This window comes from Gymnoscopelus microlampas (assembly GCF_963454915.1).
Source record: "Gymnoscopelus microlampas genome assembly, chromosome: 1".
NCBI classification, from domain to species: domain Eukaryota; kingdom Metazoa; phylum Chordata; class Actinopteri; order Myctophiformes; family Myctophidae; genus Gymnoscopelus; species Gymnoscopelus microlampas.
In genome coordinates, this window is record NC_139962.1 from 37,195,004 (window position 1) to 37,217,898 (window position 22,895).

At 39.9% G+C, this 22,895-nt stretch overlaps 2 protein-coding genes across 5 annotated transcripts in view; both read right to left on the minus strand.

Moving 5' to 3' along the window:
* Window positions 1-5,878, minus strand: part of csnk1g1 (casein kinase 1, gamma 1) — a 33,729-nt gene extending 27,851 nt beyond the window's left edge. For all 4 annotated transcript variants that reach the window (XM_084067883.1, XM_084067882.1, XM_084067881.1 and 1 more), the window contains exon 1: window positions 5,682-5,878. The gene's annotated coding sequence lies outside the window, so the exon portion shown is untranslated. The remainder of the gene's footprint in view (window positions 1-5,681) is intronic.
* A 405-nt stretch (window positions 5,879-6,283) lies between these two features.
* Window positions 6,284-19,595, minus strand: snx1b (sorting nexin 1b). Its single transcript, XM_084071360.1, has 15 exons — window positions 19,469-19,595; window positions 16,861-17,005; window positions 16,584-16,720; window positions 16,214-16,280; window positions 15,974-16,017; window positions 15,642-15,783; window positions 15,463-15,541; window positions 14,370-14,445; window positions 13,346-13,459; window positions 12,132-12,225; window positions 11,295-11,500; window positions 9,730-9,873; window positions 9,358-9,438; window positions 9,181-9,252; window positions 6,284-7,725 (listed from the first exon to the last, which is right to left on the minus strand). Exons 1-15 carry the CDS (start codon window positions 19,586-19,588, stop codon window positions 7,675-7,677), a joined length of 1,572 nt encoding a protein of 523 aa, XP_083927486.1. The 5' UTR covers window positions 19,589-19,595; the 3' UTR covers window positions 6,284-7,674.
* Between the last annotated feature and the right edge of the window lie 3,300 nt (window positions 19,596-22,895).

Below are 22,895 nucleotides of genomic sequence, written 5' to 3' on the forward strand. Positions count from 1 at the left end.
GTTTGGAAACGTAACTTTGGTCGATTATTTCTCCCCTTAAATAATACCAATTGGTATTTCGCTCTTGTTTTGAGCGACCTGCCAGCAGGTGTGTGCCAGCAGGTGTTTCCGTAATTCCCTCCAACTCTCTTTGCCGATCTACAAGCTAACGTGTCGCATTGCAACCCATTGTGAGCTTGTAGATTGGCTATTTTCACAAGCATTAGCACCAGAATAGGGACACTAGGGTTCAAGTGGTTAAGGGTTACATCTACTTGGTACTTGCATGATAATGATCCAAAAAAGTATGGGAGGGCTGCTTCTGTTATAACATATGTATGTGTGGGCCTCCTGATGACTCATGCTCAGTTTCACAGCATCTGAAATACACATTTAGTTTGCTCTCAAGGGAAATTGTACAGTGTTGCTTTGCAAGTACATAAAAGCCAGGAGAAGCAATCATGAGGACTACAAAACACAGATTTTACAGCTCAGAAAGAAGACCATTGGGATTGGCAACAATTCCTGTTGTGCAAATAATTATCATATCTAGGCTAATAAAATCAATTGTGAAATGTTCAAGATTAATTATGTCTCTGTTGAATACAAAGAAAACATTTGTTTTCAATGCTTTGAATTAAGTTTTGGTTTCCCCACCAAGCCAACCATGAATTCTTCATGTGTGCAAAGATCTCGCCAGAGTAATGTTCAATACATAGCACTACAACTACAATTATTTTGTCAATAATATGGCAATAAGGTTTCCTTACACTAACTGATGAATCACAGCTGTTGAAAGGGCGCACTGAGATGAAGTAAACAATATTTGGTGAGAAACATAAGTCAAACATTCTACTGTAGGTACTGCACAGCTATCAGTTGGGCCAGGCATTTTGAAGACGAAGGAGGTGGTAGAGGAGGAAGGAGAAAGACAGCAAGAGGAGGACAACAAAGGAGAAATGGGGGAGGGTCAATGAGCAGAACTGTCTGGATCAAAATGATCATTAGACAGTATATTGAAGTCATGTGCCATTGACTCATTTACACAGCACAATGCCTGAGTGGGTAGATATTTATTCTGCATCACGTGGGTTTTGAACTCACAACAATTGCCACCAATGGCTAGGCCTGACGCAGTTTCCGGTGTTATACCTGTTCAATTTTTGGTTGAGTACGGTAATCAAATTAAGTTTCAATTCCAATAAGAAATCCAATTTCTACTGAGGCCATTTCCCAGAAGTTGAACTCACATAAATGAAGCAGAGATTAACCTTCAGAGGAAAGATCCCCCTGCGAGGGGGCCTGCTGATATGTATGGAGTGGACCCCCACTGTGCCAGTGGCAGCAAACAGCTGCCTTACCCCAGCGTCTGTTCTTATCGGTTGTAGTTAAAGGAAATTTCTCCTACTTCATTATTTTGGTTGGTAGTTACAGACCAGCATGTAGTACACACACCACAACCAAGGATGGAAAACGAAATGACAAAAGGGTGATAGTCTTTGGGTTGAATGTTGAATGTTAATTACTCAATTTCGATCACATAAAAGTTCTATACAGTACATTGATTTTGTCAATAATAATCTGCACTCACTGTCTGGAAGAATGACAAGTAAAAATATATGTGTACTACCTTTTCCTGTGCTTTTAGCATTAAAATGGAATTTGCCCAAGTCGGGGCATGTAAACAATGTTAGTTTGGGCTCATCTGGCAGCATTACACTCCAAACCGAATTCCTGAATAAACATGAAAAATATCTTTAACCGACCTGCCAGTCTGCCACTCCCTCAAAAGCACTGTTCAGGTGAAAGCCAACTCTAATAGTCATGCAATTTCAATGTCACATTAAACTCTGTCCTCCAGAAGTCCAGCTAGGTTCAAATTCCAACTTCTAAAGCCATTTTATACTGCTTTCCGTTTAATTACATTGGCTTTCAGTGAAAAACATTAAGGGATGTAGGCAGGGTGCAGTGGTGCACTGGGAAAATATTGTATTCGTGTTTAACATAGTTGTTGGCAAGGTAACGTTAAATTACAACTTTCAGAATACATGATGGCTCCTAATTGAAGAGAGAGCTGGGCTAACAACCCTCACATCACGTATAATGTGAACTATCATCATGTAGGGTTTTATTGCAGGCCAGCTAGATCATGCCTGCTTTGATTTATTACATTTGCTTTACAACTATCGTATGAAAATGTACAAGACAATGGTATAGATGTTAAAGACGGGCATTAGCCTAGTCCATAATATGCAAGTGGTAGGTTCTGAGTTGCCATGTGTATGCCATTATAGACAGGCCATACAGGGATAATGATTAGGTCAGTGGGTTTGAAATACCAAAGGAACAGTCAAAAACTCCCCTGTATGCTTAATTGCATATCTATCCAAAATAGCCTTTAGTATAATAGTGTTATCATTCATTTGACTCGTGGACTTGTAGATATGCTGTTATTTTTTTCCATTCTTTTTAATTTGTGGCATAAAAAGTACTAAAATAAAGTACATTTAAAACTGCCACCTGTAATGGCATACACAAAATGAGGACACACCAGTTTGAATGAGGGTATAGCACATGCCTCTCTATTGGGATGTGAGTGCACACAAATTAAAAAAGATAATGCAAAACTTTTTTGCAATAAGTGTGGTTGTCTGTCGTCACAAAATCCCAAGGCACATCTGGACTTGTCTCACCAGAGGTGCCTTAGCACACCGTTTGGCAACCACTGGACTAGGTTACCTAAATCATAGCCCTAGAATGTCTGTGATCTTACATACATTTCAAGTATTCCAAATACACAGTCATAGATCCCCCTCGTAGGCGCGCTGTGTAGTGACGATCTGCGCGGCCGTAAAAGTGCTCTAAACTCCGTCTGTACTCACCCAATAATTAATTCCTAAGACTTGGAGTCATTTTTTGTCCTCTAGTGTCATATCCATTTGAAAGTTCTGGCAGAAAACGTGTGACGACTGTCTGGATGCGCTAGGGGGGCCGACTTGAGTGACGGACCCATTTACTTGTGTGGGTCCGTCACTCAAGTCGCGCCCCCCTAGCGCATCCAGACAGTCGTCCGTGTGAAGCTCGTGGAAAAGTGGAGATATTTGACTAAACACACGTTTTCTGCCAGAACTTTCAAATGGATATGACACTAGAGGACAAAAAATGACTCCAAGTCTTAGGAATTAATTATTGGGTGAGTACAGACGGAGTTTAGAGCACTTTTACGGCCGCGCAGATCGTCACTACACAGCGCGCCTACGAGGGGGATCTATGACTGTGTATTTGGAATACTTGAAATGTATGTAAGATCACAGACATTCTAGGGCTACCTAAATCAGTGGTTCTCAACCTTTTCAGGCCGTGACCCCCCAAAAAATCATATTTGAACTGGGAACCCCCCACCCTGTTAAGCACTTTGTAGGAGTTGAGGCATTACATTTACTTTGACTCGGTTCCACAGATAAATATCGTGAATAGCAGATCTACAAGCTCCCTCTTTTTATATTATTTGACAATTTGGCCAATGTTTGACCAGTTTTTATAGTATAGTTTGTTGATTAATTATGATGCAGTAATGGTCTTAAATTTATTTTTTGAGGTATTAAAAAGGTCTTAAAAGTCCTTAAATTCAAATTGTCACTTCACTGTCATCTAGGGACACCAATCTACAACTGTGAGCTTGTAGATCTGCTATTTTAGTATCTTTACTTTTGGTACTTTACGTATATTTTGATGCCAATACGTTTGTACTTTTACTCAAGTAACATTTTGAATACAGGCCTTTTACTTGGTAACAGAGTATTTTTATATTGTGGTATTGCTATCTGACTGCCACTGTGCTTAGGCTTGTTTACACATTTACACAGCAGGTCGTCACAAAAAGCTTTTGCTCATAACTGCAGTGTTTAACTCATAGAACTACCGCTAGCTTTTAATATGTTTGCATAGAAAGATACCAAGGACGGGTCTCTGACGTCACAGACAACCGGAAGTGTGTCTTGTCTGTAGTCCTTTAGTCGCGCCACCCGTTCGACTCTTTTGTCAGTCGTTAAAAAAAAAGACGTAATGTTTTTTATTGTTATGTTTTATGTTTTATAGTTCACGCGACGAGGCCAACATTTTAACGCAACAACGGCACGGTTAAAGGGCCTCATGAATCTAAAGCAGTGTTGCCAGGTTTTGTGAGAGAAACAAGCAAACAGGTCTACGAGAACAAGCCCAAAAGAAGCGACTATGGCTACACGTCACGAACGCTTTCAACCTATACACATCGGCTATTTGACAATAGCCAATCTACAAGCTGTTGTGAGCTTGTAGATCTGCTACATTAAAAAAAGAAATCTTGTCCCTGGCATAAAATATTTTCAGATGAGGGTCCGCAGACAAATATATTAATTTGGGGGTCCTTGACCTGAAAATGTTTGAGAACCATTGGTTAAAACAACATTAGACAGCAAGCCCAAAATAAGCAACGACAACAAGTCCAAAAAAACACAACCACTACCATTTTTACAAGCAACTTTACAGAAAAAGAAGCCCAAAGTCGCTTACAATAAGCCGACATGGCAACCACGATCTGAAGCACTTCCTCTACATGACGCTGATTTATACTTGGCTGCGCGACGGTGTGGCGCGACCCAAAAAATACCCGATTTACAAGCTCCCAAAGCGTTGCGGCCGTGACACGCCATGAGCTTGTAGATCGGCTATTTTTTTCCGGTCAAGGTGCCGCGCGACACCGGCGAGCGACCAAGTATAAACACAGGGGGATCAGATCTGACATCACTAACCTCATTGGTATCTTTATTCCAGGGCAGGGGTCTTCAAGGTTTTTCAGGCCAAGGACCCCTTAGCTGAGAGGTAACGGAATAGGTGGGCACCAGGGACAACTGGGCACCTCGATGTAAAATGTCTATTTTGTCCGAAATGTTAAAAAAATAAAATGTTTGAAAAATGGTCTTAAGTAAAGTAAAGTATACATGATTAGAACATGCTTAAACATTCGACAATTAAGGTCTAATATTTCTACCATTGCTACAAAACCTGTATATCCATTCATTTTGGGGCATAAACAAGTTGAAGGATACAATTAAGTCTGATAATGATGTACCGTACATGTTCACTCACATCATGTATACTTTACAAGACCATCAAATATATATTTACATTTTTTAATGTTTGGACAAAATAGACAATTTTACATCGAGGTGCCCAGATGTCCCTAGTGCCCACCTATCCTGTATCCATCTGAGAGAGATTATGAAGCAGGGACACCCACTATAAAATTGTGTAGCAAATTCAACTTTTTCATAGACTTGTTTGACAACACTATCATTGTGTAGTGTTGTGTTAGATTCATGTTAGTGTATATTTTCAGACAGTTAACCGCTTAAAACCTCCCTAAAAAACATCTTTGCTGAAAATAGCAGATCGAGGCGTTGTGAGCTTGTAGATATGCTTTTCGGCTAATGTTCTCCTCAGAATAGGGATGCTGGGGTTCAAGTGGTTAATGTAAAAAAAAAAAAAGTTCCCATCACACAAAGATTTGGGGGCCCCCCTCAGTAACACTAAGGACCCATAAGGGTCCCGGACCCCCTGTTGAAGACCCCTGTTCTAAGGCTTCAGAACAAGGAAATTAGCCTGCTAGCAGCAGTGGCTACCAACCACTGAAGGCTCTCAAACAAACACAGCACTAGCCTCACCTTCACTCTGATATGATGATGAGTCCAGACGATCATCAACCACTCTATAACCGTGTTAGTCCTACAACACGGAGGTCGTTCTGAGTTATAATCATAGAGCGCGTCTCTGTTCACTCTGTGTTGTTTTCTGTGTTCACACTGAGAGTGAAGTGTCTTCTCTTTCCTTCCATTCTTTTCTTGTTCATCATCTACCTTGTCGCTCGTGAAAGATTCACACAAAATACACCCGGATGTAAAAACACGGCACGCCCGCTATAGGACGAACATTTCCGGGTCACGCAGACCTAAACGGTCTTTAGAGAAATATATATATATATATATATATATATATATATATATATATATATATATATATATATATATATATATATATTTTTCATATTTTATTTATATTTCATAGTTTATTACAGTACAGTATAAGCATGTTTTTTTGTCCCATACTTGATCTGTGATGCAAGTAAAATTTACATTGGGGCCTGGTATCTTTTTATATAACAGAAGTGGTTTTTGATATGGCTGAAAAAGTCTGAATAAATCATCAAATAATGATCCATTTAACAGTTATATCATAAATCAGTAATAAAAAGTAAACAAAGTTTAACCAATAATATTTATTCTTTACATCTAACGGTAGAGCAATTTCAGGAAATGTCGGCGCAAATGACAGTGGTTACAAAAATAAAGCACATTCTTATATGACAAGACAGAAAACTAGACTTACAAATGTTGGACAAGAAATATGGGCATTTATCAATTGCGTGTCAAAATACAATTGTCCTTACTAAACCATTTACTCAAAAGTATGTGCTGGTAACATTTGACAATGATGGTAGGCTACATGATTTAATTCAAGTACTGTTGTACATGTTTAGGTCAGTAAACAATGTCAGAAATAGTCAAAATCACTTCTGTTGGGCATCATCACCATTTAGTGATAGATCAATGTATGGCCTGCAGCCCTCCACAGCCAAAAATCTATACGTACATACTAGACTGGGAAGAGATTCCATTCAGATGAACATAACGGTATTTCAGACAAATTTCCATCAATACATTGGTAATTGCATTTCAACATCAATGTGTGCTCACTGTAACCTTCACCTCCTTTATCATTTCATGCAGCTATGACAGGCTTATAAATATGCACTAGTAAACTGTAGTAGTAAACTAACAATGTGCAAATTAAGCTCTACCATTAATATGCTGCCTCTCCAACTGTACAATGCATTGTAGTGCACCAAAACATTTGACAAGCTAATATTAACATAACTTGTTAGAGACTGAGAGACTGGAATGACTTGCATCAATTCATCTTCAACTGTAAACCATAAATATAATTACCTTAGGGCAGCAACTCATGTTAACACTTAAATATACTGATCTGAGCAAGAAACAGATATATCTCAAAGAGATACAGTGGCTTTTACAAACACTAGCCAAATAATCTCAGTTGACTTCATACTTCATCAGTGGTTCTTAAACTTCTTCATGTCAAGGAAACTCAGTGGTTCTCAAACGTTTTCATGTCAAGGACACCCAAAGTAATACAAAATGTATTCGGCTGCAGAAAATATTTTGTGCAAGGTATCCCCATACACACAGGTATTGTTATAATATTTCAAAAATATTCCAAATTCTTCACTTTTTTTCTCCCAGATAATTTTCAAATAGCCGATATATCTGGGTTTAAAGTGGTTAAACTGATTTTAATGGGGACCCCCTGGAACCCTTTCAAGGACCCCTGGAGGTCCGAGGTTTATATCATCTTAATGTAGACAAGGTAAACAAAGACGTATGCGCAAAATTGCGCATGAAATGTTTTCAAGTACAGCAGCACAAACGTATATAAAAAAGCCGGAAAAGTACTACAATAAAAATACAAATATAGTGAATGGATGAAGGTTTCATCTGTGTGGCAATTGTCCTCTCAATTCCTGGCCAGGATGTACAAAAAGGCAGTTGAAGGTCTTTACTAGTATAGTCTCCATCTTTGTTAAGCTATTGCCTTTGCTTCTGGCAGGAACGCCTCCCAAAATTTTGTAATCTGGAACAAAGTTAGATTTATAAGGGTAAGAAGTAAGTTAATGAAGCCTCATGTGACTCATATGCACAAAAAAAAAATCTGGACCTGGGCCGTAGCGTGACGGTCCAGGCACCCTAGGCTGCAATGCCAGCCTGGCAGCGTGTCGCGGGTTCGACTCCCGTTCCCGAAGACCTTTGCTGCGTGTCACCCCCCCATCTCTCTCCCCAATTCCTGTCAGCCTACTTTCCCTATCCCTCTTTAAAGAAAATAAAGGCAGAAAAAGCCCCAAAAAATCTTTAAAAAAATATATATATATTTCTGTCTGCACAGATGTCAAATTAAGATTGCTTGATTAAGTTTATTTGTGCATCATGAAATACATTTTTACATCTGCACTGATGGTGATGGTTTGCAAAAAAAGACTCGCTTAATTATTCAGGTAAGTTAGTATGGAGAAACTTTAACCATACTTGAAATCTAAAAATAACAGAAACAAGTGTTTTGTGTGTATGATGCTCTGAATGAACTCACCTTTTAAAGTATGTAATTTTAAATATTAAACGGAGTGAAACAGTTTTTGATGACAATATGCTCAAAATAAAACGGCATAACAGCAAATACGTATTGCTATCTATTCAATAACAGTTGTTCTATTCAAGTTTTTACAAATCACCAGTTTCACACAGTTTGTCAATATTTTATCATTATTATTATTATTACTAGACATAACAGTAAAAAATAATCTTCCATTTTGTCTCACATAACGCCAGTAGTATCTCCACAAACCCCCGTTAAGAGATTAAATGTATTTCTGATATACAGTTTGCATAACTAGCAATTACGTTTGATACGATAGGGGGGTGCCGCGGTTTGCTATAATGTATGAAAATAAAATGCCTGTGAATCAACTTTGCATTTACTATATTTAGTTTACCATTTATTAAATTGCAAACAATATGAACTGAATTCAAGGGACTGTCATCTGCATCAATAAAACTTCCATTTCAATTTCAGTGACCTCCTTTGTCCTAACCCTATCAGGTGAGAGCAATGACTAACAGCTGTCTTGTATGAGGTAAGGTAGGATAGGATAGTATAGAGTACTTATTTATTCCTTTAATGTACAGTATATGATGCAGTGCTGATGCACTGTAGCTTGAAGTTATTGGCCATGACCATCATAATGTTTCAATCCTCTACATTTTGGAATCCTGCCAATAGCTTAACTTGCCAATAGCCTTGTTACTAGTAGCTGGATCTGGTGCTACTGCTAGTTTAAGCTTTGACCGGAAGCTTTGGTGGAGAGACAGTAACTGCCTGTGGACATTAGAAACCTGAACACAAAACACTTTATAATTGTTTTATACTATATTTTGTGGTGTCATGTGGTAAAATGAACTTGTTTAGGTTGGAATAAGCTCGGAAGTCTGAACTACGGGCCCTGTATTACAATTTCAGATGACAGAAACATATTACCCGTTGCTGGGACTGCAGCATTGACTCCAAATATCTCACTATCTGGCTCTTGAAGTCCTTGGCCTTTTCACTCTGAAAGGTAAACAAGATTGTTTTGTGTTCTTCACCATTGTACAACCCATATAATTTTGTGTAAGTGCCATTTGGCTTTTCACGTGTAAGAGTCCATATACGTACCTCAAACCTAAGTACTTCCTTGCGCACAGTCACGCCGATCCTGTCAAAATCCCTCTCGTACTGAGTGACTCTTGCTTCCCACTGAGGACATCGAAGAGAAGATGGAGAAGTATTTGAAATGGTCCCAGTACCCAGACGACATTACGCCCCCCCTCCCCCTTCATTCATGGCCATTAGTTAATGTTTATTTAAAACCAAAATGTGTGTTTCAAGGGTTATTGTGGAGCTTTATATCAATGAAGGAGAAACAATCTGAACCAGAATATTATACACAGAGTACTACTGCGGTTAATGCAACATTTAATACATCGGTAGAACCTTTAGTGATTCAGGAGAGGTCTTCATCCTCAGTTAAGTGTTACAGTAGCCTACCTCAGTGATCTCGTCTTTGGCTTGGTGCAGTTTGTCCGGCTTGTTGGCCCACAACAGCTTGGCCTCCACCTCCCTCTTCTTCTGGAGTGTGCTTTGAGCCTCCTGCCAGCGCTGCCATGCCCGCATACGCTGATCAAAACAACCCTATGGACACAATGGACCTTTTTCACAGACATGTCATAACAGGACAAACACAGCTGTGGCTAATACAATTAATAACGGTTATGGTTGATTTAGGTGTACCAGTTAGCACACTTTGACAATACTATTGCCCGTTTTCAGTGCTGGCCTTTTGGAATACTCCTAGTGAGAGCGAGATACTTCAGACAGTAAGTATTATTATTGCCTCCTAGAGGAGATTTGCACTATATTGAGTGCACCTTTCTAGTAGAGATATGCATGACTGACCAAAATCAGAGTCGATTATTCAACTGCTATTAATAACAAATATATAAATAAATATTACACCAATACTAGGTATCCTCAAAAATGTAGTTACTATGGGCAGGGTTTGGATGACAATATAGCCTTTGCAAAAATATAAACATTGTAATAATCGATTTTATCCTCAAAAACTATTATTTGAATATATTCGATTATTCTGACACATCCCTACTTTCTAGTTATGATTCTGGTTATCTATGTCTCATGTGGCCTTTGGTGGATAAAAGCATTGGATAAATAGATGGCCTCCTCCACAAACAGGAAACTCACAATTGAGTCTAGAGTAGATTATTTTATTATATCAAAACATTGGTCTATCTTGCACATAATATATCATTGCTGTCAGGCAGAAACCAGCTAACTTCATTTTTCCGCTTTTGCATTTTTTTCCTTAAATCAGTGATATTGAACACCCTTTACATCTGTGTGTTGATTAAAACAATATTGAACCAATGAAAAGTATTAAAAAGCGCTTCTGACAAAACCAGCCAACTCCATTGGATCCTCACACCAAAAGGGGGGTGGAGTTAGCTGGTTTTGCTGACTCCAGGCTCCACCCCCTTTTGACCTCCAACCTCATTGTGAGCTTGGAGGTCTATTTAGCTGTTCTTATCAATGAACAAAACCTCCCAACTCCACTTTTTGTCATTTCCTGAAAAATGTACATATTGGAGCACACATACACACACACACACGTAAAAGAAAGAAATTGTGCTCCAGTGCCATGCAGTGTCAATTAGAATTATATGTCATGTCACCCTGAGATTCTTTGCCGAGTATGACATGATGAAACCTGAGGCCATGACCAATTCAGGCAATCCAATTTCCTCTAGAGAGATTCTGGAGTAACAGGTGACATTTTCAACAACATTTTTTATGGAACAATGGTGCTGATATAGTTGACACACGTCTGAAAAATGTATACCAAGGCAATCTGACCCTGTGCCTATACCAGTGGTTCTCAACCTTTTCTGGATCAGGTCCCACTTGAAAATCTTGAAAGCATTTGCAAACCACCCATCTGACCACTTAAGTGGTTGCGTGCATTTTCAGAGCATGTTTATTGTAATGATCAATCAATCGATTGTGTTCCACCTTGGATCAAGTGTGAGCGAGCATACCCTGACTGCAGCCATCAAGCGAATGTAGTCGGCCAACAGCTCAGCAAGAATGAAGAAGTCACTGGCTGCCTGGTCCTGGTGCAGCTGTTCCATCTTGTCCTCCACCTCTGCCAGCTGAGACAGGGCCCGTGATAGAGCGCTGTTGTCCTCCGAGTTGCCCAACATGGCCATGCTTTTGGCAAACACTGCTGTGTTCCCACACAGCTCTAGAGAAAAAGAGAGTGAGTGTGGCGGGGCACAAAATACATGTATGTTATTGCCAAAGACCGTGATGATAGGGGGAGAAACATTATCTATGCATTATGCTCCATAGGGGCCGAAGAGCATAAGTAAGTACAGCTCAACACTGACCATTTGCTTTTACCATAATTTAAACGTTTTTTTCCCTTTCCTTTTGTTGGTGGAAAACAATCCCTGACAATATATACTGTAATGCATGTATGCAGTAAGATAAGTCATAGAATAAAAGGACAGAATGGAAACCCAAATGTGATATGCAGTAGATTATCGCACAGGAAATCGACAATGCCAGGTAATCTAACCTGCGGCCTACAGCCTACTACAAATTATACACAGCAAAAATGTGATTATCACATACTCAGCCTTATTTTGCCACTAAGAATGAGAAAATGGCATTTGATTTGGCCATGTTTGACATATTGCATTTCTTCAACAACTCTCATTGGTTACAGTTCCGCGCACATTGGCACTTTTGCTTGTACCGATTGGTCAGCCATCAGCCCAAAGGATTTTAAACTATCACTCTCTCTGTCCTTTTATCGGTCTCCTCACTCAGGGCAAATAAAGACTGGGTATGTGATACAATGTGGAACTCACCTTTCCTGTGATTGACCAGGGAGTCTACCATCGCATGGAGCTTCCTCAGTTGCTGTTCCTCATTCTCCACCTCCTGGAGCTTGTCCTCAAACCACTGGGACACAGTAACATTGGGAAGTTCAAGGTGATTGGACATGTTGCAGTATAACAGATCCTCAGAAGTACTTCAAATAAAAGAGTAATTTAGTACTTATAACCATGCTACATTAATTTGAAACATACTTCCACACATCACCACACAAGTATTACCCTCTCCCCCTATTGGTAGCTCCATGATATTACTCAAGTATTACGGGTCTGGTCAGTTTGATCTAAGCGCTCAGTTATCTCTCTGTTCCAGCACCAGCAGCCCTGGTGTTGACCATGGGGTTACTTCTTTCTTTTGGGAAGATGGGTTTGTAAGCTTAGCCGTCTTTCTTTAAATTGTTTAGGGGCGAGATGCCCAGTGTTCACACTGGATGCTACAAAGATACAGGCTACGATTAGTTTTCAATGGTATCCAGCAACTTGAATATACAAAGATGCATCCAATGTTAGTAGCTGCTATAAAAGCTACAGGAACCCATTCGGGAGGGAAAAAAATAAAATAATATATATTTTTTTCCTTTGTTTTTGCCTCTGGGTAGCCTGGTAAACCATGTGAATTGACATTAGCATGTGTCTTCTGCAGACCGGTCTGGCCCCAAGTGCTGGGTGGGCGTTTTGCAGAAACCAAAAAGTGGAAGAGCCAATCAGCGTCTGTCAATCACAGGGCCCTGAGCGCACACTCTGGGGGCATCAACTCCTTTTTATGTACAAACAAGAACTCGGTTTGGCTCCTCCCCTTTCTTAGTCCACTTCCTCCCGGGTGCTTCTGTGATTATTCCTACTAACAACACCACCACATGTTTAGGTGGTGGCAGTGGTGCTGCCCTAAACAACATACAAAAATGTTGAGCTGGTTTCAACTTCAGATACAAATCTACAAATATGCTCTGTAGCTTTGTATCTTTTGTATCTGCCAGTGTGAACGCAGCATCAATGTAAGTTGATTGTGGCCAGCCTACTGTATCTCTCCTATTTTCTTCTTGCGATTTTTTTGTTTATTGTTTGGCATTCCCCCAAAAAATGTAATGTATGTTAATGACCTTATTTCAAAAGGTCACAGTGCATAACAGCAAGCTAAATACATATTGTCATTTTAAAACATTATTCAAAATGATAAGCCCCCTTACAGTGTCAGACTCATTAATTTTGATAGTCATCTTGTTGACAGCATCTGACGCCTTGTTGATCATCTTCAGGAAGCCTGCACCACTCAGTGCTTGGGTGTTCACTGCTCTGGGTAGCTGAAGACACAATCACACAGGAAGGCAGGTGGATAAATGGACACAAAAAAAGATCCTTCAGTGCTAAAATGATCTTGTAAATTACAGAATTCCACAACTGACGTCAATTGACAATCCTAACATAAACACAACTATTATTAGAGCTGACACAATAATTACATTTTACTTGACGATTAACTCATTCCCTGCCAATGACGTCTTTTGACAGCATTTATTTGTAAGCTCACACTTTAAACTTAATACCTAAATACAAGCATTTTAACCATGTACCAAACCATCAAAGAGATAGCCTAAACACATTAAATTCTTACTTTAAACTGTACCAAAACTTAACCATCCCAAACAACCATGTTTTACTTTATACCTATTCAACCATCTTTAACGTCTATAAAACATTTTTTTATTTGATACCTTAACTTAACCATCTCAATTCCTAAACATAGGCATTTTAACTGTATACCTATATGTATCCATCTGATCCTTAAAACACAACTATTTTACCCTTGTATCTATACTCAACTATTTGTGCATTAAATTTGAACTGAATCTAGGACAATTACCATTACATGGCCTAATACACCATTTTTAAGCATGATTGATCAATATGACTACCAAATTAATACAGACAAATGCAGGCTGTAAACATTAATACAGCTGTCCTAAATATTCCAACCTTTGTGAATATACGGTTTGTAACCGTTTCCCTAGGACATCATAGATATCTATAGGTTATAAATCCATTATTAACAGAACATGCTTTCAGTTTGCTTTGAGCCTACCCCTTCCTAATGATGTAAAAACAGCTGACCCATTGGTGACTAGGTTTTGTTCATACAAAGCACATAACTATGAAGTGAAGAGAATTGGGCATTTATGAATAGTGGTACAAAGTGTGGTGTGGTGGCAATACCTCATCCCTCTCCAAGAACTCACGGACATCAGGGTCTTGCAGGAGTGATGGATGTGACACTACTCTCTGAAGATACCTGAAAATCATACAGTAGCAACATGTGTATAACCATAATTTCCATTCATATTAACACCATCCACAGAGAACACTGTCCGTGGTGCGTGCATAATGATTTGATTTTTCAATAAGGTATTGCATCATTAGTTTCATGGTAAAGCATGTTCTTCAGAATAATGAGCAATAGTCTAAAAGTTGGTTCTGCGCAAATCATAAGGTTGATTGATTCATCTGGCCAAATGTGGTCGTATGGTGACATAATTATATGTCGGGAGTGCGTCCATGCATCTGTTAGATGCAACTTTGGGAACTTTGAATAAGCTTTTGTGGTGATCTTAATCTACTACAGTCTCCTGACTCTCATAAAGAATTGTAATTCAAGTGGTGTTGTTTGTTTACAGGTTGGGACCCTGTGTGCATTCCATATTCCTGGTTTAACCACGCTACGAGACCTGACACTGAAATGGACAGCTGTTGTCTCTGCTTCATCTTCAATGAAATTCTGTGTGTGTGCATTGTTCTTGATTCGTGGTATAAGACAACTTTGTGTATTCATTTAATTGTCTGTGGCAGCTCCACATGGAACTCCACAGTAACTCCACAGAGCAGCTCTGAGTGAATGATCTCCGACGTCAGTGCACTGATCGAGCAAGCGAGCGAAAAAGAGAGAGAGCGAGAGAGAGAAAAAGAGAGGGAGCGAGAGCGGACCAGCTACAGAGAGGTGCAGAGGATTTGAAATGTGTCTGATTTACAGACAGTGATAATAAAAAAATGACGTGCGTTTTTTCATCAGTTAGGATGTCCGGAAGGAATTGTATTTTTCGGTCTTGGCCATAAAAAAAGACTGTCAAAGCCGGCAATTATCGGACTAATGCAACCTGAGAGAGAGAGAGAGAGAGATTATTATTATTTTTATAAAAAATAGCCGATCTACAAGCTCACAACGCGTCACGTTGCAATGGTTTGAGCTATTTGGGCTAATGTTCCCCCGGAATATGGACGCACTACATTAAGCATGTAAGGGAAGCACCCTCACCTCTCCAGAGCTGCTCTTCTTCTCTCCACAAACTCCACTGATGAAGAGTCGTCCTTTCCAACTTTCACTTTGGTCATTCCTGTTTGTACCAATTTAAAAACAATAGTGAATGGACTAAAACTCACCAAATGAACTCGCTTGTTTGGTGAATAACAGAACAGGAGGACAATACAACCCACCCATAACACTCTTCTCAGGTGGTGGTGGAATGACACAGCCATTCAGCGAATGCTTGACTGACAGCTTCTCGTACAAACCCAGGAAGTCACTGAAACGCCTTCTTACTGAAAAGGTCTTATTCCTGAACATCGGCAAAGAAGTCTGGAGGAGAAATGGGCCAGAAAGAAATAGTGTTGAGTGTTAAAAGTTTTAACATTCAAAAGGCAATGAATTCTGTAAATCACGGGGAAATATTTGAAATAGGCATCCTAATAAAATACGTTTGGTGGATTTTGCAGCTAAATACGGTGACAGGGAATGTAGATAGATATATTGGAATTTCCATGCATACCCGAGTGGATACTTTGTAAGCCAAGTATGCATTCATGCCATCCCCTGCATGGAAAGATTACATTGGCAAGTAACCAAGATGAGAAAGAAATATTCTGCTGCTTTGCTGGATGCTTGCAATAATACCAACCAACAAAAACATTTTACAATTGTGTGCATTATGACAGAAATGCAATATAGTCTTAACACAGTGCAGGCATACAATGAATAACCTTCCTTTAGTATAGACAATAACACTGACCAACTTTCTCTGGGTTGGTGACAGCAATATCCACATCAAAACTATCCTTAGCCTCTGCCTCCTCCAACTGCAAAAGAACAGTGCAATAAGCTTTATTTAAAATACATGGCAATACATTAATGACAAATAAAACCTTCTTGATGGCAATATAATAAGTACGTTGCAGATGGATATGGAATCAGTTTTGTCCAGTTGTGTATAATGTGCTACAGTGAGTGTGCCAAGAGTATCTATACAGGCTTTTCTTCTAAAACTAAACATTACATCTGATTTAATTAATGAATGACTTGCCCACAAAGCTGTGCTAGTGAGTGAATGAAATGGCAACATGATTAGGCTCACTGCCTTAGTCTTAAGCCCTGCCCTGTACCTGCTCGGTGGACTTAGGCTGCACTGCTGCTGTACTGGTAGTTAGCAAAGAGGCAGGTCTAGATGCAGTGGAGGTGGGTAGCTCCTTCCTGGATTGACTACTGGGTTCCTCTGTGGTCAGCTGTTCCATAGGTGCTTCTAAGTTACAAGGAAAAAGTGTAATTTCTTCAACCTCAGGCTAAGCCAGAATAATAATATGCTGATAATTTAAATTATGAAAAGAAAAAACATATCATGGGCTATGTGCTGTGAAATGAAATGGAGGAGAGTTTCAATACCTCCAAACAGATCGTCATCAGAGTGAAGCCCATTGGATTTGGAAGCGGAGCTGAGGTTTGGTGCTGTGCTGCCGACTTCCTCTTCACCGAACAGATCTGGACGCTCCTCACTTGAAGCATCTGGCTGGGTAGCCACATTGTTGGTCTATTTTAGGAAAATAACAATGTCCATAATGTTCTATTAGCGAGTTATCACATCACCCACAAAAGCAAAATCCATTTGTACACGCTTAGAGCGTGTACCTAAATGATTTAAAAGGCGCAGCAAGTGATTGTTTTTAAAGTAAGTGAATTAGCTATATATTCTGATAGTAATCAGTTTTATAGAGTGCTTGATCAGTAACAGAGTCTCTCCAGCTCTTTAGTAAACAGAAAATACATGTTCAGGATACCGTTTTTATTCAATCAGAAGAGAGAACACATACAGAATACAGGATAAACAAGTGAAATTTTAACTGATGACAAAGAAATGATCAGACAAAATTGGAACTGGAACACTATTAGAAATTGAAGCTGATAAATAGGTACTCTCTCCTGATTGGAAGAAACTGGCAACCCACCTGAAAATATATGTTCTGTTTATTAAAGAGCTGGAGAGACCGTTCACTTTTAAACAAAAAAGAAAATAAAAGAAAAAATAATTATCACTTTAATACAGCATACTTCAGAATAAAACTAACAGGACATTACAATCATCTCCATTCAGCTGAAGGCTTCTTGGACATAGATAAGCGTATGGTTGCGTGCAATGGGTGGGATCAACTAGTTATCAGTCAAGGGCTAGCTCCATAAAGAACCTCTCACTCCGCTATACAGCTCCGAGATGAGGCTCTATAGGGTACAAACACACTTGTCCGTTTGCTGGCGGAAAACGGGTCGCTACGAAACGGAAGCTCTTGTTCCGGATCCGGCAATTTTGTTATGTGTACAGATGTGTAGCGGAAACCGGATGTGCTTTTTCCAGACCGGATCGCGTCCGTTTTATCCGTTTTTTTTAACATGGGAGTGGATGGGACTTCCGGCCGTCCGTACGGTTGCAAACGGACAAAAACGGACAAGTGTATTTGTACCCTATGTGGTTCTCATCCGGGATCGGTCGAACGTCCGCCAAGGCTCCGCTGTTTACCCTTTTGTATACATCGTATCCCAAAACTAATGGTAGATTCCAAACCTCACGGATGTTTAAGGTTTGGACCGGAGCATAATATTTTAGGTCTGGAGCGAAACTACCCGTTTAAATCGCTTATTTAGTCAGCCTGTGGCCATGTTTCCCATTCAACCCGGAAAACCCCCCTACGTCCGCTGCCAGTACTGCTCCTGGTTTGGCTACAATGGGAAACATGGCCACCGGCGGACTAAATAAGCGATTTAAACGGGTAGTTTCGCTCCAGACCTAAAATATTATGCTCCGGTCCAAACCTTAAACATCCGTGAGGTTTGGAATCTACCATTAGTTTTGGGATACGATGTATACAAAAGGGTAAACAGCGGAGCTTGGCGGACGTTCGACCGATCCCGGATGAGAACCACATAGAACCTCATCTCGGAGCTGTATAGCGGAGTGAGAGGTTCTTTATGGAGCTAGTCAAGGGCTAGAGTGGTTTTGCTAAGAGAACATTAGCTTAAGTTCCGTTACAAATTTGACATACCACCAAGATATACTACTTAGTGAAAGCATAATTCAGTTGCTTGCGAGGGAAGAGGGGGAATTAAGGCTGGAATTGTAGTCTTGGACGATCATAGATGTATTTTAACGATTTTAACATTTGCATATCTATAATAGTCTTGGGCTCCACCCCTCTGGGTGCCCTAGACTTTAACCAGTAAAGTCCGTATTTCTCCAAACATGTACACATGCAATATATAAGGCACTTATCCGGTTGGCCCAAATGTTAACACGGCATTCGGAATCTTTGTGCACTGTATCAGTCCATATTTCTCAATAGATATGCATTTTAATTCCGTCTGTGGCCGAACGCCATTCCCCCCCCTTGTTTACTTCCTGTTTAAATTGAGTATGATTCCGGCTTTCACCGGATGCGCCCCGTCACTACCGCCCATTGAGGAATATGGAAACTTCCGACACAGACGGGATTAAAACACATATCTATTGAAACATACGTACTAATACAGTGCACACCCGAGTTAACACCCGGGGCTACAGGGTCAGCACTTTATATGTTTTTTTTTCCTACATGTACGGAGAAGTACGGGCATTCCGCGGATGTCCAGTGACAATTTGGGCGGGGGGGGGGGGGGGGGGTGCAGCCCAAGACTATCATAGATACGAAACTAAGTCAGAATCGATCAAATATCTGGTCCAAGATCCAAGGCTACTGGAACTGAATGATTTGGGATGTAAAAGTTGGTGACTAAATTACCGCACTGTTATGAAACTTCGGCTTATTATGTTGTTTTACGAAAGTGAAAACAAACATTTGATTTAAGAGCTATTTCAATGCCTTCGATGATGTGAATTCCGGGGTCTGTCAAATTGGGTCAGTTGACAACAAGTTCATGTCAACTTCCTCGCTAATCATCAGCATAACGTTAAAACACTTTCAAACTTTGACTATCTATGGGTGAGTTCAGTTGAATGAATACATACACTGCACACAAAGACATCCGCTCCCTCGTCACTATCTCCATCTCCCATGTCAGAAAGTCCTGCTTCTTGATCCTCTGTTGCAGGGAAAGGAGGGGGACTACGATCTGAGCTGGCCGCCATATTACTTGTTGTGAGGAATGGATTATTTACGTAGACGGAAGTGCAAGCCGAGCACTTCTTCTTCTTCTTTGTGGAGTTTTATGGCGGTTGGCATCCGTATAGTTGCATTACTGCCTCCCTCTGTTCATCTCAGTGCCCCTGTCTATCCCATTGAGTTAAATATAAGGTCTATCCCACAATCGGTTTCTTTGACAAATCTAAAAAATGTTATTCTCCCCGTTACGTGCTATCTTCTGCTGCACGAATATATTTTTATGAATGTATTAGCCTGCACTCATCCAAGGTTACTTCGACTATGCATGCACGATGCACCTCATCATACCATAGCGCCACATATAGGCCTTAAGAAACAAGGCTCCAGACATCCCAAAACAAACTGGTAAGGCTACTTTTTGGCCTTACATCAACAACTCATTTAACCCCTGCTCACTTTGCAAGGGTCGGATGGCTCAGGGTAGAGAACAGAGTACAGCAACTTGCAATGGGCCTGGTCTACAAGATACACTACACCACAAAGACACCCATGTACCTGTCAAAATACTTCAATCCTGTCCATAATCACAACACCAGAGGGAGCTCCACTAATCACGTCCAACCCAGATTTGTCTCTAACAAGGGGTTGAATTCCTCCTGCTATGCCACAAAAATGTGGAACTTACCAACAGTTGTAAAGGAGTGTAAATCCATACTCTCCTTTAAAACCGCTCTAAGAACACTTACAGGTGGCTGCAATTCAAAACTGGCCCCTGTGAAAGCCCCCCCCCCCCGCCTCGAACTGTTTAGTGTTTACTGTACCTGTTTTTGTTTTCAAACTGTTTATATGATGTTTTGCATAGTAGTGTATATTTATTTATTAATGTTTTGATGAATTGAGTACAAAAGACCCCAATGGAAACAAGCCATAGGTTCTCTTGTTTAAAATCCTCTTAGCAGATCTTGTATGGAACTGTACTTTCCTGTGCTTTTTTTTGCAAACTTATATAGGCCTACTTACATATATTTACTACAAAAGTATTCAATCAATCAATCAATTGTCCCTTTAGTTTTGTACTTTTGTGTTTTTGGTTTATTGTATTTTGTGTCTGGCTGCTTCCCACATGAGCATGCAGTTTATGATCACTGAAATAAGGGTATTCATTTTGTGGCGACTGACCCTATCCAAGACTCAGAGACAGGAGTTGTGAAAGTCAAAACTATGGCATTTATTTTCAGAAATATTAACAGAGCTGGGAGCGGGGAATAATGCCAACAAAGATAAGTGATGGATATTTTCTTATTACCCAATGAGATTCAGATTAATTTCACAGAGACAATAATAAGGCTCACACAGGCAGCCAGATTACATTTATTCCAGAGATCGGACGAAGGTTGACAGTACCAGAATGATGCTAGGCTAAGTGGATCTCCCTTCCTAAACAGTCAATGCAAGCAAGGGGCTTATAACAGGACCCTTTATCTCATTTGTAACCCATAGCAACCTAAACAACGATATATCATGGGTAGTAGGCCTACAGAGGGCTAGAGTGGTCGGGTAGAGTGAACTGGAAACCGCAAGGTTCCCAGTTCGATCCCGGGCTGGGGCGCTCCCCCAGAGTTACTGTCGAAGTGTCCTTGAGCAAGACGCTGAACTCTTAATTGCTCCCGATGAGCAGGTTGGTGCCTTGCATGGTTTCCTCCGCCATCGGTGTGTGAATGGGTGAATGGCACAATCAATGAAAAGCGCTTTAGATAAAAGCGCTATATAAATGCACCATTTACCATTTTACATCAATAATAGGTGCTTTTAATTTAGACTGATTCACACAAAATTATTCCTATATAGCCATGGACTGTAATATGTTTGCGTTTTTACTAGACAAGACCCGGCCTCAACAAAACTATTTCTGGGTTGAGCTGGAGGACCGAGTGAGCGCTGCAGTTCATCGGAGCAACCTGTCTCTGCAGCCGCCATATTTGGAGAGGAAGCCGAGCCTTCTAATGCATTTATGTCCATTGAAGAAGGCGGTCTCTCCAACATTAAAATCATCACAACTCCCTGAAGTTTGTAACAAATGCCAGACATGCCGTTATGGATCAAGTGTAGGCCTACTTGGTTACATCTAAAATGCATATTTGCAAACCATAATAATGTAATAGTCACTGAAATAGATAATAGTACATGATGTATGCAGGCCACATTGCAGAATTGCCTTTTCTGTCTATATCCAACATCCTCATCATGCTATTCAGGTCACCACAATGAAATATAATCGACAATGAAATAAATATTTATTCAAATGAATGACAAACAGTGTATAAAATCATAGTACAATGGTACTGATCTTTATTACTTAATAGGTTAGGAGAGCAATAGAATAGAATGGATTAATATTAAAATATAGCAAGGCCTAGGGACACAGGGACCCTGGGCATCCTGTGAACCAGTTGTTATACATTACTATACACAAAACCTAGTTGGTTCACATCAAGTTGAACACATCAGATAGTAGGTATTTGGTTGCCAAGGAAACGAAGCAAAGATGGCCACATCATCTTCCCTCTCGGTCAATGGAAGGAGTCCATATGCGCCCGGTAACTCTTCTCTGTAGTACCGAGCCACTGCCGCCCAACCCAGGGCATGCTCTAATGATTTTGCAAGGGTAGGCTACCTGAGCCATTAACGCGCTGCGTCATCATCATTGTGGCCAAATCTAATATGAAAAAAGCCACATGAAAAAAGGATTTGGCTAAAACTTTTGAACAAAATGTGCTATAAATGCAAACTTGGTGTCTAAATCATGTTTTTTGACAATTAGAAACATGTTGGAATGCTTATCTTTATGACTGGGTGTGGCTGGACCTCTATTTTGCATATTTCAAAATATTAGTTTTGTGTTTTACTTACCTTAATCTTTATCATTTTTGCCAAACTTGGTGCCTACTTTATGCTTTTTGAGCATTAGAAACACATTGGAATGCTCATATTTATGATTGAATCCATCTAGAGCACTCTGACTTGCTTATTACAAATATGGCCATTATACCAAACATGTTATGTAACATAAAGTTTCATCCAGATTGAGTGTATAGTTGTAGGAATGAGTTAAGATCAAACTGGAGAAAACAATGTCAGCATTAATCAAATACTACTATCATAATAGTCAAAGTGTATGTATGGTGTATGGAATTTGAACAATATGTTTAAATTAGAATCAGAAAAGTGAATTGCTAAACGGTTGCCAGGAATTTGTCTTGGTGTTGTACAACAACAGAACAGCTCTGCAATAACTGATACATAGACTACAGTACTGCACCCCACCCACACACA

Excerpts from the sequence above, each read along its gene's own strand:
- snx1b (XM_084071360.1), bottom strand. The coding sequence starts at position 19,588 with ATGGCGGCCAGCTCAGATCGTAGTCCCCCTCCTTTCCCTGCAACAGAG. Across the intron at positions 16,018-16,213 it reads CACCAACCCAGAGAAAGTTG|GGGATGGCATGAATGCATAC; the intron begins GTCAGTGTTATT and ends CTTTCCATGCAG. Across the intron at positions 15,784-15,973 it reads CTTACAAAGTATCCACTCGG|ACTTCTTTGCCGATGTTCAG; the intron begins GTATGCATGGAA and ends TTTCTCCTCCAG.